The sequence below is a fragment of the Schistocerca cancellata genome, chromosome 9, assembly GCF_023864275.1.
Source record: "Schistocerca cancellata isolate TAMUIC-IGC-003103 chromosome 9, iqSchCanc2.1, whole genome shotgun sequence".
Lineage (NCBI taxonomy): Eukaryota > Metazoa > Arthropoda > Insecta > Orthoptera > Acrididae > Schistocerca > Schistocerca cancellata.
Genome location: NC_064634.1, coordinates 178,428,002 through 178,443,772, shown reverse-complemented (window position 1 = coordinate 178,443,772; position 15,771 = coordinate 178,428,002). Strand labels below are relative to the sequence as shown.

The window sequence follows — 15,771 nt, the reverse complement described above, 5'->3', positions numbered from 1 at the left end:
TTGGATGGTGTAACTGAAAATGCGTTTCCCATGAAGGTCAAGGATCTGGGTTGCAATCATGGGCTAGCACTCTATTTTGACCAATAACATGTAATTTTTGGAGCTGTGTACAGCTAATGGTGTTTCTTGCTTCTCAGTCACCATACCTTCTTTGTACATGTATTATCACACATTCATTCTACATGAGATGGCCATACCATAGCAACATCTTCCTCAGTAATTTTCATTATGTCCCTTTCCACTTTTTTCTGATTTCTTAATTTCTGAGCTCGTCTAATCTTGAGACTCCAGCACTTTACCTCCATAATCATGGACATTAGATGATCTGTCTTTCCTCCTTATTTTCTAAACTACTTCTTCATTTTCTTGTGCCTCTAACCTGCACTGGCTGAGGGTCACCCCATTAGTCCCCCACCCTTCCCCCCTCCCCCCCCCCCCAACCCCCCTACCCCACCCCACCCTACCCCACCCCACGGGATGGAATATATGTACCCCAATGGTCTGGTGTAGTTTTATTCATGTGAAAGTGAGCAAAAGTTTTCTAAATGTTTGCAAATTGTATAGCTGAGGCAGGGCTTGGATACCAGTCTAGTATTCACCTAGTGGTATGTGGGAAACCCCTTAAAAACCACATCCATGCTGGCCAGCACACAGACCCTCACTGTTAATCCACTGTGAAGATTACATCTGTGGCCAATTCACCTCCCTGTCTGAGTAGTGGTGCTTTAAGGCACATGGCTCTCCAGGTGAGTCACAGCAAAATGCTATGCTAAGGTTTTCCACTAAATTTTCTGTTGTATACAATTTATATGGAAGAAGCATTATTAAAGATATGGAGAAGCAAATGTTTCCTAGTAGGAGATGATATACCACAATCTCCCACATTCTCTGATGACCAGGTGCTGATTGATGAAGATTGTGATGACTCCAGGAGTAGTTTAATAATTTGACAAATGCATGTCAAGAATATAGATAATCAAACTCAGACAGGAAACATGGTGATACACTGAAAGGTGTTAACTGAATAGTAAAAATAACTGATGAAAACCCAAAATATCAGAATGTGTGATTAAATATGTGGTAGCATCTGAAAGATACTAATTACTTAACTGAGATGTTTTTTGCTATCATCTATCCATTTGTTCACAGTAAATAGCCTCATTCAGACCACAGAGGAAGCAAAATGTGTCTTTGTGTGGAGGGAGAGGATGTTATATTTCAGTGACTGAATTACATCTTTGGCCTGAGAATGTTTTGTTGTCCATAGGTACTGTCCCTTTTTGTGTTCCAGTATGTCAATAAAGTTTTCCAGAAATAGCAACAGTAATCACCCTAGCTTCTTTTTACTTCTAAGAAACCAACACCATATAGCTGTGAAAACTGAAACTGCATTACAAATTCTACACAGAATACTGAAAGGAATCACTATGAATGTACTTGAAGAATTGGGGATATAGGCCTATATCCACATGAGAGCCTATGCACATGAGATACTAAATAAACACACAGACTTTAAACATAAATATTACTTGAAAACCTTTGTTGACATACTGGAATAGGAGAAGAGGTGTTACATATGGACAAGAAAATGTACTCAGATCAAAGACATAATTCACAGAGAACTCAAATCATTCAAATGTAGCATTATCATTGTTTAGTAGTTGTAAATAGTCTCATCATAGTAAACAAAATATCAATAAATGTCAAATTGTACTTTATGGTAAACAAACTGTCAAATAAGTGTCAAAATGTATTTTGTACATTTATAATTACTACATGTTGTGTATTCACTAAGAATTAGACAATAACAGTTTACAACAGATATAATATGGATCTCAAATCAAACTGGATGTAAAAAAACAAAATACTGGGTGTTCAAAAAGTATCTCTGCAGTGCCATGTTGTGGTGTGCTGAGTAATGACTGATATGACTGTCAGTTGTTAAGTCAACATTTTCCATTGTTTAACATATATTTGAACCATACTTAACCAGGTATTTGTATCTATTCGTAGGTCCGGTTTGACTGAAGACCAGCATCTTGTGTGATGACGTTGTGATCTAGGTCAACATGATGACAATTGAAAAAAGAATGTTTCTTGTGGAGTGTGTGTTCCGCAATGGAGAAATGTTTACCTCAGTAGCAGAAGCTACATTTGGAGCAAAGCTCCCAGGACTGAAGATGCCTGACCTTAAGTCTATACGTAACATCATTGCCAAGTTTAAAAAGACTGGAAGCGTTCATAAGGCTCCAAAATCAGGCAGGTCATCCACATCCGAAGAGAAGGTTGTGGAAGTGCAAGACATGATGCTGAAAAGTCCAAACAAATTGGTTAGATGACTAGCTCAGCAGGCCCATGTGTCTGTGGGTTCTGCTCAAAAGACTCTCTGGACATTACTGTCCATGTATCTGTACAAAATGTCATTCATGCATGAACTGAGAGCCACTGATCACCAGGCACATGTGAACTTTTGCAACTGGTTTCTGTTCTCCCTGGAGGAAAATGGTGAGGGGATTCTTGACACAACATTTTTCCACAGATGAGGCATGGTTGTATCTCCCTGGTTACATGAAAAACCAGAATAGTCATGTGTGGGCTACGGAGAATCCACATGAATTTAAGGTGTCCCCCAATGCATGATCAAAAGATTGTTGCTTGATGCACTGTGACTTGTAAATGAATCATTGGGCTGAGCTTCTTTCAGGACACCCTAAATGCAGAACAGTACTGCACCTGCATTCTGGAACCCTTCCTAGGTGAACTGAATGAGGTAAAAATAGAGAATGCCTGGTTCCTACAGGACAGGGTGACTGCACATACCACCCACAAGGCAATGAATGTTTTAAAGGATATCTTCAGTGACTGCATCACCTCTCAAGGACTCTGGCCTCTGTGTGTACACAACTTGGCTCCATTGGATTACTTTCTATGGGGTATGTTGAAGGGAAAGGCCTATGAAGTCAGTGTGCGCGCACCATACAAGAACTCCAAGCTGCACTGAAATGCCTCATTCGGAACATTACTCCCAATGTTCTGCACAACATCTTCAAGAACATGCAAAAACATGTGCAACTTTGTCTTCAAGTTCAAGAGGATCACTTCCAGCATCTCTTATAACTTCTATGACTTTAGTACAGCAATTGTGAACTGCATAGTTGCTTATTGAACACCCTGTATAATTCCTGTATATAATTATTCACATGGTAAACCACCATGTGTGTTGATAGTCTCACCAATTTTGTATTCATAGGTTACTTGAGAATGGAAATAAAGCTGAAACGAGTATTAAACTTATTGCAGCTAGTATGGAGAATTTCTCTACAAGTTGTTTTGTACTCTTGCATAACAATCAACTAACTGAAGTTTAGAAACTTATAATAATGTTTTGTCAAATATTTGCCATATTCTACCAGCATTATGGTAAGACAGTGGAACACACTGTGGATTCCTTTAAACTAGCCAACATAGTAGTTACACCAGGAAAGTGCTTTACATTTTTGCCTGACATATGAAACAGTCAAATATATACTCTAACATAAATAATATATGTTTTATGTGTGTTTTTTTAGGTATTCTTAGTTATAGATGATTTGTAATGGTATTAGGAATACTTAATATAGGAGACAAATCTTGTCACCAAGTACTCCAACTGTTCTGTAACACCATCTCTTGTATGAGGATCAATGTTATGGAGGGACTCTTTGTTTCTATTATTGCTTAAGATAATGCCATTTTTACACTTACACACTGCTGAAACACTGAAGAATGTAGCAGAAGCTTGTACTGAAAGGCAGTAATGTTTTACTGCAGAGGCAAGGCTGACGGATAGAGGTGGGTGCATGGTGAGAGGTTGGCAAGGGGGAGAGGGGAGGGTGAGGGAGAGAGAAAATATGTACAGTCATTCTGTATGACTAGTTAAAAAAAAAAAAAAAATCAGTTTTCGCCTCCATTTCTGTTTCTTTGATCATGACTTTTGCAGTTTTTTTGTGCATAACATTATCATTGTACTGGACATTGTTGCATACTGAGTGCTGTTTGTATCTTTAAATAAGTGACAAATAGCTTAAGAGAGATAGCTTACAGAATTTTCCAGTAAAAAGTGTCATACTAAAATTACAAATAAAATAATCATTCATAATAGAATACCTGCAAAGAAACTTGTTGCAGATAGTGTTCACCTACCACTGCTAACCAGTAAGCAAATTAAGATTGATGCTTTGTTTGCACTATTAATATGGGGCATTGCACTATCATTTGGCAGTGTGATTGGCTACAGCTACAGAGTGACACCTATACCAATAATCTGTGTATCTATTGACAGCTATTGCTTGCTTAGTTGAATATTAATTTCAGTAGTTAAGAGGAAGTAACAAAAATATTCAGATATAATGTCAAAGTCTTAGTAATTACATACATTTTTTAATTCAGTTGTTTACTTTTCTTCTATGAATATAGTCACTTCATACAGCCTAGGCACTTTGCATTCCCTGAAAGATCAGTGCTGTGAAATCTAACATCTACTGTATTTTATTCCACGACAATAAGGCATACAATATATTGATGACCTCAGATGTATTCTCAGTCTTCTACTGTGGTAATTTCTTCGTAAGAATTATGAGAGCGAAAATACTTTCAGCTAGAATTTCAGTAAAATGTTGTACTGCTATGGAGAAGTTCAGTCTCCTAGCAAATCTTCTCCCAGATTATGCCAACCTTCGTGTTTGTGGTCTGGGAATTTGATCATATCAATCCAGTGCTTCAGTCGTTCTCCCTTTGAGCGGCAGCTGAGTTCCAGACCACCTGTGGATTAGCAACAATAATAGATACGTAATGATTACAAAATAGGGAAATACAATTTATGCTAACAATGTAGATAAGTATAACAATAATCAAAATTCCTGGATGGAGCAATATGAAGAGTGATCAAAATGTAATGGTAGTTTGTGTAATTTATGTGCTTTATAGTCCAATTTTCAACATTTTATCTTGTTCACATGTTCTTGATGTATATTTGCATTTTGAGCTTTTTTGAATATTTGGTTTATCATTCACAGTCGAAAAGGTTATATCTGTTTTCGAGTGCTCAGCAAATTTTTACTTTTGAAAAAGATGGATAAAAGAATCTGCATAAAATTTTGCTTGAAAAAATGCTTAAAGTGCAGCACTCTATCCAAGATGTTGACTGTGGCTTTTGAGCAAACCTAATTTGAGTGAGACAAGAATTTATGGATGGAATATGTATTTCAAAGAGGGTCAAGAGGACATTGAAGATGATGACTGTGCAGGATCCCCTAGCACATCAATTACTGATAAAAATGCGGAAGAAGTTGTAGGTTAACATTATATCAGCTGTCTGACTGAATTAACTTAATCTAATTCTGTACATAATGTATTATATTTCAGGCTAAAATGACTAAATAGAAATTAGTTTGTTACACTCGATATCTACTAATGTTTAAAATTATTCTTTTTTTAAAAAATATTTGAAATTATGAAATTTCCGGCATCTTTAAAATTCATATTATTAATTGCACAATCTAATGCTAATTATTAAATTTATTTCTGGATTTATTTATAACATAATAATATATCTTGGTGATGATTCTTTTTTTGTCAAGAAAGTTTGCACACTTTTGCTTTGTAAACTCTTTGGAATATTGTGAGTGCTGTAGAATGTAAGAAGTAGTGGGCATGTCTCTGATGGAAGTAGACAAATTTCTAATCTTGTCAACAACAATGTGAATTAGTGTTCTGAAATGGAGATTGTGAAGTCAGTGTGATTTAGACAAATGGGATAAAATAAAAAGATATTCATAGCAACAGGCAAATCTTCATCAGTTATTCAGTTTGACAAGAACCCACAACATTGTAAAAATTACAGCTTCAAGACTGTATCCTAGACACAAGACTTGGAGCCAACAACAATGAGATAATGAAGATAAATAAAAAGTTTTTCTTTTGTGTATATTATGCCTCTTGAAGCTTTTGGAAATAATGAACAGACTAAGAGGAATTTAATGGTGATGTGTGGGAGGATAAGATTACAAGTGGGGGATCAGCCAGGATCAGTTGACTGATGATGAAGTTTTGTCTGTTGCAGCAGAAGAAAGGACAGTAACTAGTATCATTTACAGTTTTTATATACATTCAGAAACTTCAATCACTTGATGAAAGAAGACCCGAGGACTGCCCAGCAAAGTCGTATCAACAGTGACAAGATAATATCAACAATAACGGACTGGATGAGTTGAAAGAGGACTTTACAACTACAATGAACAACAGCAGAAGAAAGATAAGTATGTACAAACTATTTGTGAAATTAATTTTTTTTGTGGTCTCATGCGATTGATAGGAAAATGAATAGGGATGAGGACAGTGATGTAGGTGTGAAAGCTGTAGGACCCATCCAAGACACGTTTGAACAAAGTGAAAGTGTAGTCAGCAAAGAAACAGTTAAAACTGATATTTTGCAGTTGATTTTAGCAAAATTAGAGGAAATTGAGACAGAACAGTCTGAAAACAATAGTAAACTAGACAGGTACAATACCAAATAGACCAACTTATTCCTAATGGGTTGTCAGATGGATTCAAAATTGTGAATGAAAAATTGATGTCTTAGAAAATAAATTTATTGTTTTGTAAAATGAGTTAGTTGCACAATCTTCATAACAGGAGAAGAATGTTAATGATGTCAGAGTTCAGCAGAAGGTTGTAGAGGAGAAAATGGAACAGAGCTTTGTAGTTTAGATTTTAAAAATTTAAATGTTGAAAACAGTATGCTAACTAATGTAAATGTTTTAGATCAAAAAATTTCAGTAGTTCAAGAAAATTGTATCCACAACAATCTGTATTCAAATAATGGTACTCCAATCAAAAGTTTTCCATCAGACAATTTACATCCAGTGAATTTTCTACACAACTGTAGAGATAGTTTTGTGTTGGACATGAGTGGTTAAATTTGTTAAAAGATGTCTTGAAGGTGAAGCTCTGTCATCAGTAAATCTAAATTTAAGCCAGTGGCAGACATACCAAAGATTTGAAAAAAGTTTTTAAATAAAATTTGGTCAGAAGCTGAACAAGGCAAAATTAAAAGTGAATTTCTGAATGCTCCAAATTACACTCCTGGAAATGGAAAAAAGAACACATTGACACCGCTGTGTCAGACCCACCATACTTGCTCCGGACACTGCGAGAGGGCTGTACAAGCAATGATCACACGCACGGGACAGCGGACACACCAGGAACCGCGGTGTTGGCCGTCGAATGGCGCTAGCTGCGCAGCATTTGTGCACCGCCGCTGTCAGTGTCAGCCAGTTTGCCATGGCATATGGAGCTCCATCGCAGTCTTTAACACTGGTAGCATGCCGCGGCAGCGTGGACGTGAACCGTATGTGCAGTTGACAGACTTTGAGCGAGGGCGTATAGTGGGCATGCGGGAGGCCGGGTGGATGTACCGCCGAATTGCTCAACACGTGGAGCGTGAGGTCTCCACAGTACATCGATGTTGTCGCCAGTGGTCGGCGGAAGGTGCACGTGCCCGTCGACCTGGGACCGGACGGCAGCGACGCATGGATGCACGCCAAGACCGTAGGATCTTACGCAGTGCCGTAGGGGACCACACCGCCACTTCTCAGCAAATTAGGGACACTGTTGCTCCTGGGGTATCGGCGAGGACCATTCGCAACCGTCTCCATGAAGCTGGGCTACGGTCCCGCACACCATTAGGCCATCTTCCGCTCACGCCCCAACATCGTGCAGCCCGCCTCCAGTGGTGTCGCGACAGGCGTGAATGGAGGGACGAATGGAGACGTGTCGTCTTCAGCGATGAGAGTCACTTCTGCCTTGGTACCAATGATGGTCGTATGCGTGTTTGGCGCCGTGCAGTTGAGCGCCACAATCAGGACTGCATACGACCGAGGCACACAGGGCCAACACCCGGCATCATGGTGTGGGGAGCGATCTCCTACACTGGCCGTACACCACTGGTGATCGTCGAGGGGACACTGAACAGTGCACGGTACATCCAAACCATCATCGAACCCATTGTTCTACCATTCCTAGACCGGCAAGGGAACTTGCTGTTCCAACAGGACAATGCACGTCCGCATGTATCCCGTGCCACCCAACGTGCTCTAGAAGGTGTAAGTCAACTACCGTGGCCAGCAAGATCTCCGGATCTGTCCCCCATTGAGCATGTTTGGGACTGGATGAAGCGTCATCTCACGCGGTCTGCACGTCCAGCACGAACGCTGGTCCAACTGAGGCGCCAGGTGGAAATGGCATGGCAAGCCGTTCCACAGGACTACATCCAGCATCTCTACGATCGTCTCCATGGGAGAATAGCAGCCTGCATTGCTGCGAAAGGTGGATATACACTGTACTAGTGCCGACATTGTGCATGCTCTGTTGCCTGTGTCTATGTGCCTATGGTTCTGTCAGTGTGATCATGTGATGTATCTGACCCCAGGAATGTGTCAATAAAGTTACCCCTTTCTGGGACAATGAATTCATGGTGTTCTTATTTCAATTTCCAGGAGTGTATATGAATAGGGATGGTACACTGAAAGAATTATGTAAGAATCAACTTAAGAAATTAACACATTTTGACAGGCCATTTGATGAAATGACATTTATTGATGCACTAAAAAGGAGTTTACCAGAGAGGTTCCAATGATAATAACTACAGAGACAGAGATAGTGGTAACTTCTATGAGCGTCAAAATGGTAATAGAGACAGAAGTTATGAACATTAGTAGAATGGGAACAATGGGGATAACCAATGGAAATTTAATAGGAGAAACAATCTTAGAGGCAACTATTCAGGAAATGGTGGTCCACCTCAGTGAAGGTCCACAGTTTTGGGGCTTAGGAAACAGAACAAATACAGGACTCCCAATTTACACTCACATTTAGACAAAAATAACAGTATTAATAACGTGGCACAGGTATCTGAAGTTGAACAGAAGGAACATCAGATTTCTCATTTATGATTTGATCAAAAGTTTTGGAATACTATGTTTAATTATAATGATGTAGAAACTAATCACAAACCAGAATGTGAGAGTAATGAGAATTTTGATGTAGTGTGTACTAATAATTTCTTCTCTTGACCAGGAAACAGTATTATTTATATATGTAAAACAGGTAATGACTATATTTGATCTGAATTAGGTGGTATTTTTGGTGTAGATATGAATGAGAGCTGTGAAATGACTGAGGTTGCCAAGTCTGGGACTGGTTACTTATTGCAAATAAATGTAGGTGAGGTGTGTGACATTGGTGGTGATGAGACTTGTGTTGTTAATGATGTAGTTGATGAAGTAATTTTGGAAGAATATGATGATGACGATGGTGATGGTGATGGTGATGAAGATGAAGATGATAATGATGATTATGATGAAGATGATGTTTATCAGGCATTTGTGGAGTTTAAGAATAATGAAGTTTCAGAGTTATTTGTGAAAACAGGTAAGGTAAGTGATGTTTGTGATGATGTAAGTGAGAGTCATGGGATACCAGTCCAGTCAATGTAGTTTTTCATTAATGTCATGCAGAGTAATGATCCAAACAGTAAAGCTGAGTTATCTGTAAGTCTAGAGAATAAAGGTGAAAACTTTTTGAAATTTGGTTGGGACAAAATTGATGATAACATAGATAAATGTGCATTATGGAATAAGTTAGCTGTGCTTAGTCAAAATTCATATCCAAATTGGTGGAATGAAGTGAAAGAAGATCTAAGTAGGAAATGTAATTTTAAAATTATAATATTTTTGTGTTCTTTCTGTAATAAGTGATGTTAATTGTGCTATGGAACCCATTCAATGTGTTCAAGCTTTACCTGATAGCATGTGCAACCAAAGTAATGCTATGATACCAGTAATGTTGGTAAGATCCAGCAAAAGCAGTTGATGAAATTGAAAGTGATCTTTTTCTTGAATTGTCTAATAGCAGAGACGATGATTCAGATTTTGGATGTCCTTACATTAAGAATAAGATTGATCAGCGGGAAGGGAACTCTTTGATACTGGTAGCCCGATTTGTGGTATATCTGAACAATTTAGAGACAAGATTAAATATTGTAAGAATTTTGCAGAAATGTCTGCTACATGTATAAAGATAAGAGGAGCTACTGGTAGGCAAAGCAAGTATGTAAAATTTCAAGCACTGTCAACATTTAGTATAGAGGACAAAATATATGAACACGGATACATAGTGATACCTAGTCTAGAAGAAAATATTCAGTATGTTTGAAGATTTATAAGATTATATAATTGTGTTTTTTTTGCCATGCTGTAGATTCATAAGGCTATTTAACTGTGATCCGTTTGTCTGGATTTAAGTGTGTAAGATGAGGTGATTTCTAGAGTTTTATTTTATCTTTTGACTGAGTTTAAATCTATTTGTAGATTGATAAGACTATAGAACTGTTCTGTTTGTCTGGAATTTAGTATGTAAGATGATGTGAACTTTGAAGTTCTGTCTTGTCTGTCGACTGAGTTAAAACCTGTGGTACAATATACACTCCTGGAAATTGAAATAAGAACACCGTGAATTCATTGTCCCAGGAAGGGGAAGCTTTATTGACACATTCCTGGGGTCAGATACATCACATGATCACACTGACAGAACCACAGGCACATAGACACAGGCAACAGAGCATGCACAATGTCGGCACTAGTACAGTGTATATCCACCTTTCGCAGCAATGCAGGCTGCTATTCTCCCATGGAGACGATCGTAGAGATGCTGGATGTAGTCCTGTGGAACGGCTTGCCATGCCATTTCCACCTGGCACCTCAGTTGGACCAGCGTTCGTGCTGGACGTGCAGACCGCGTGAGACGACGCTTCATCCAGTCCCAAACATGCTCAATGGGGGACAGATCCAGAGATCTTGCTGGCCAGGGTAGTTGGCTTACACCTTCTAGAGCACGTTGGGTGGCACGGGATACATGCGGACGTGCATTGTCCTGTTGGAACAGCAAGTTCCCTTGCCGGTCTAGGAATGGTAGAACGATGGGTTCAATGACAGTTTGGATGTACCGTGCACTATTCAGTGTCCCCTCGATGATCACCAGTGGTGTACGGCCAGTGTAGGAGATCGCTCCCCACACCATGATGCCGGGTGTTGGCCCTGTGTGCCTCGGTCGTATGCAGTCCTGATTGTGGCGCTCACCTGCACGGCGCCAAACACGCATACGACCACCATTGGCACCAAGGCAGAAGCGACTCTCATCGCTGAAGACGACACGTCTCCATTCGTCCCTCCATTCACGCCTGTCGCGACACCACTGGAGGCGGGCTGCACGATGTTGGGGCGTGAGCCGAAGACGGCCTAACGGTGTGCGGGACCGTAGCCCAGCTTCATGGAGACAGTTGCGAATGGTCCTCGCCAATACCCCAGGAGCAACAGTGTCCCTAATTTGCTGAGAAGTGGCGGTGCGGTCCCCTACGGCACTGCATAGGATCCTACGGTCTTGGCGTGCATCCGTGCGTCGCTGCGGTCCGGTCCCAGGTCGACGGGCACGTGCACCTTCCGCCGACCACTGGCGACAACATCGATGTACTGTGGAGACCTCACACCCCATGTGTTGAGCAATTCAGCGGTACGTCCACCCGGCCTCCCGCATGCCCACTATACGCCCTCGCTCAAAGTCCGTCAACTGCACATACGGTTCACGTCCACGCTGTCGCGACATGCTACCAGTGTTAAAGACTGCGATGGAGCTCCGTATGCCATGGCAAACTGGCTGACACTGACGGCGGCGGTGCACAAATGCTGCACAACTAGCGCCATTCGACGGCCAACACCGCGGTTCCTGGTGTGTCCACTGTGCCGTGCGTGTGATCATTGCTTGTACAGCCCTCTCGCAGTGTCCGGAGCAAGTATGGTGTTTCTGGCACAACGGTGTCAATGTGTTCTTTTTTCCATTTCCAGGAGTGTATAATTATGTTCTGTAATAGAGTTGTGTTTTAGAATTTAATATTAAAAACAAAGATTCCATGACTTACCAAACGGGAAAGTGCTGGTAGATAGGCACAATAAAAAAAAAAGACACAAACACATACACAAAATTTCAAGCTTTCGCAACCCACGGTTGCTTCGTCAGGAAAGAGGGAAGGAGAGGGAAAGATGAAAGGATGTGGGTTTTAAGGGAGAGGGTAAGGAGTCATTCCAATCCTGGGAGCGGAAAGACTTACCTTAGGGGGAAAAAGGACAGGTATACACTCGCACACACACACACACACACACACACACACACACATATCCATCCACACATATACAGACACAAGCAGACGTATTTAAAGGCAAAGAGTTTGGGCAGAGATGTCAGTCGAGGCGGAAGTGCTGAGGCAAAGATGTTGTTGAATGACAGGTGAGGTATGAGTGGCGGCAACTTGAAACTAGCAGAGATTGAGGCCTGGTGGATAACGGGAAGAGAGGATATATTGAAGGGCAAGTTCCCATCTCCAGAGTTCGGATAGGTTGGTGTTAGTGGGAAGTATCCAGATAACCCAGACGGGGTAAAACTGTGCCAAGATGTGCTGGCCGTGCACCAAGGCATGTTTAGCCGCAGGGTGATCCTCATTACCAACAAACACTGTCTGCCTGTGTCCATTCATGCGTATGGACAGTTTGTTGCTGGTCATTCCCACATAGAAAGCGTCACAGTGTAGGCAGGCCAGTTGGTAAATCACGTGGGTGCTTTCACACATGGCTCTGCCTTTGATCGTGTACACCTTCCGGGTTACAGGACTGGAGTAGGTGGTGGTGGGAGGGTGCATGGGACAGGTTTTACACTGGGGGCGGTTACAAGGGTAGGAGCCAGAGGGTAGGGAAGGTGGTTTGGGGATTTCATAAGGATGAACGAAAAGGTTATGAAGGTTAGGTGGATGGCGGAAAGACACTCTTGGTGGAGTGGGGAGGATTTCATTAAGGATGGATCTCATTTCGAGGGTGGATTTGAGGAAGTCGTATCCCTGCTGGAGAGACACATTCAGAGTCTGATCCAGTCCCGGGAAGTATCCTGTCACAAGTGGGTCACTTTTGGGGTTCTTCTGTGAGAGGACAAGTCAACTTGCATGAGATCGTGGGTGCTGGCTAACGTACTCGAGCATCTATCGACTGGATCTATGTTGTGACTGATATCTTAGTGAAGACTGCTGAAGACTGTGTTATTCAGCATAAATTCATGTAGGGGGATTGACTTTCCAGTCATTATGTAACTTTAAATCAGTATGTCTTTTTTATCATTTGTAAATAAATCTTCTAGGTCTTTATGTACATAGGTTAGCTGTATGGACAATTAGTAAATAGTGTGGAAGACACCTACTAGTGTAAACAATATAACAAGAAGTGTACATGTCTGCTTTCATATACTGTTTTTGGTTCTCAAATTGGTAGATTGTCTCTTCATTCAAAGCTATGACTCTGTTTACCTGTATTTATCCTGAGTGTTGCAATACTGCAGCTGACTGGACCTTGACTTGTGGAGAGACTCATGCTTAAATCTGACCCCTGGTCATCACGACTGTATGTGTACTCAAGGAGAGTGTACAACCTCTGATTGAGGCTACGTGCTTCTTATATTTATTCTTTGCTATGAGTGAACTTTTTTTGCCAGTTTGTACCCAGTGTGGTTTCGATTCATGGGTCGATCCCCACATTGTAGACTTAGGCCCCAATATTTTTCCATGTTTTTGTTGTTTCATGACTCAACATATCCTTGAATACTCTGGTGTATGTGGCTCATTGATTCCCGTTCATGACTGAGTATATTCTTCTGGTCTGTACCCATTGTTGTGGGTTTTTGAGTCAGCTCACTCGTTGTACACTTAGGCTCTGAAATTTTTTCTCTTCTCTTTTGAAGATTTTGAAGGTCTGATTGTATAGATCTTAACTTAAAATTCATAAGTTCTAGTAATTCAAATTGTCTCTGTAATTATTTCTGTAGTTTAGTGGTGTAATGTTATAGTTTTGATGTTTTATTATTTGTCTTTTGACAGTATGTTCCACAGATGTGAAAATCTGACTACCATATCCTGATATATGTATAGATTATGATTTGTATAGTAGATATTTCTCTTATGTTTTCTGTAACATGTTACATAACAGATAAGTCTATACATCTATCTGCTATCCTGGGCATCATTTTATATACTGTTTGGCAAACCTTATAGTCTGTCACCAAATATTGTAACATTCTGTTTCCAAATTTTGTGAGGGAGATATTGTAATAGGTCACCCTCCTCTCACATATACAGGGTGAGCACAAAGTCTTACCATGATTATAAAAATTTATAACAGAATAACCATTTGACATAATAAGTTACATTTGATGCCGTTGCATAGGTTAGTGTTACTAGTTGTTGTGACCAATAGATGGCACTAGTGCTCCACAACACTGGCGTGGTCTGTTGGATCATGTTAGTTGCTGGCAAAATGCCATTGAAGCAGGAGAAAGTGCAATGTGTGCTTTTGTTTCAAGAAATGAAATCACCCATCAGTGTTCACAGTAAATTTTGGGCTTCTTATGGACACAGCCCTCCTGACATTAAATCAATGAAGCGATGGTATGTAAACATTGCAGGTCATACTCGAAGTGTGAGGCCTCGTGTGAGTGATGCAACTGTTGATTGTGTTCGGCAACTGTTTCAACAGAGTCTGTCTAAATCAACTTGTCAAGCATCACGTGAACTTCAAATACCGCAAGCAAGTGGTGTGGTGAAGATTCTTCATGAAAGGCTTAGGTTGCATGCTTACAAAGTGCAAATTGTGCAGGCGATTTGCTGACATATGCTGAATTTGCAACTGAGATTCTCAACAGGATTGATGGCGCTAACGATTACTTAAATCGCATATGCTTTACCGATGAATCCACCTTTCATGTCAGTTGAATGGTAAATAGGCATAATGTCCATATATGGGGTTCAGAGTCCCCACATGCTACTGTACAGTTACAGCAAGACAGTGAAAAAGTGAATGTTTGGTGCGGCTTCTTGCATAACAACGTTTTTGGACCATTTTTCTTCTTGGAAAAATCTATTACCACTAACTACTTAGATGTTTTGCAACAGTTCATTGCCCCCTAGGTAGAAGAATATCAACCATGGATAATTTTCCAGCAAGAAAAACAAAAAGTTTCAAGACTTTTTGATCACTCCTCATAAGTAAAATAAGAGAAAGGCAACTACTCACCTATGGCAGACTGATGCATGGAGTGCAGTAACACATAACAGAAGACAGCATTAGCTTCTGAGCACAGCTCTTTTGCAAGAAATAGTACACATGTTCACACACACACACACACACACACACACACACATGCACACACACACACAAACGGAAAAACCACACCGACACCTTATGTGAATGTGTGTACTATTGCTGGATACATAGCAGTGCTCAAAAGCTAGTGTGGATGTTGTTTTCTGTTATGTGTTACTGAGCTCCATGCTTGGATCTGGTATAAGTGAGTGGTTGTCTTTTCCTTCTTTTACGTAGTGTAGTTAAGTAAATACATACCGTATTTACTCGAATCTAAGCCGCACTTTTTTTCCGGTTTTTGTAATCCAAAAAACTGCCTGCGGCTTAGAATCGAGTGCAAAGCAAGCGGAAGTTCTGAAAAATGTTGGTAGGTGCCGCCACAACTAACTTCTGCCGTCGAATATATGTAGCGCTACACAGACATGTTCTGTAGGCACAAAGATAAATACTGGCGCCAAAACCTATGCGTCAGTAAATAAATTAAAAAAAAAAGGTGGAAGACGAG

General features: G+C 40.5%; 1 protein-coding gene across 1 annotated transcript in view; it reads right to left on the bottom strand.

Annotated features, from left to right (window-relative positions):
• Positions 1–486: 486 nt before the first annotated feature.
• The window catches only part of LOC126100704 (rabphilin-3A), a 1,079,132-nt gene continuing 1,063,847 nt past the window's right edge, over positions 487–15,771 (bottom strand). Inside the window, exon 20 of the mRNA XM_049911320.1 lies at positions 487–4,800. Within this exon, the coding sequence (XP_049767277.1) occupies positions 4,676–4,800 (125 nt within the window). The 3' untranslated portion in view covers positions 487–4,675. The remainder of the gene's footprint in view (positions 4,801–15,771) is intronic.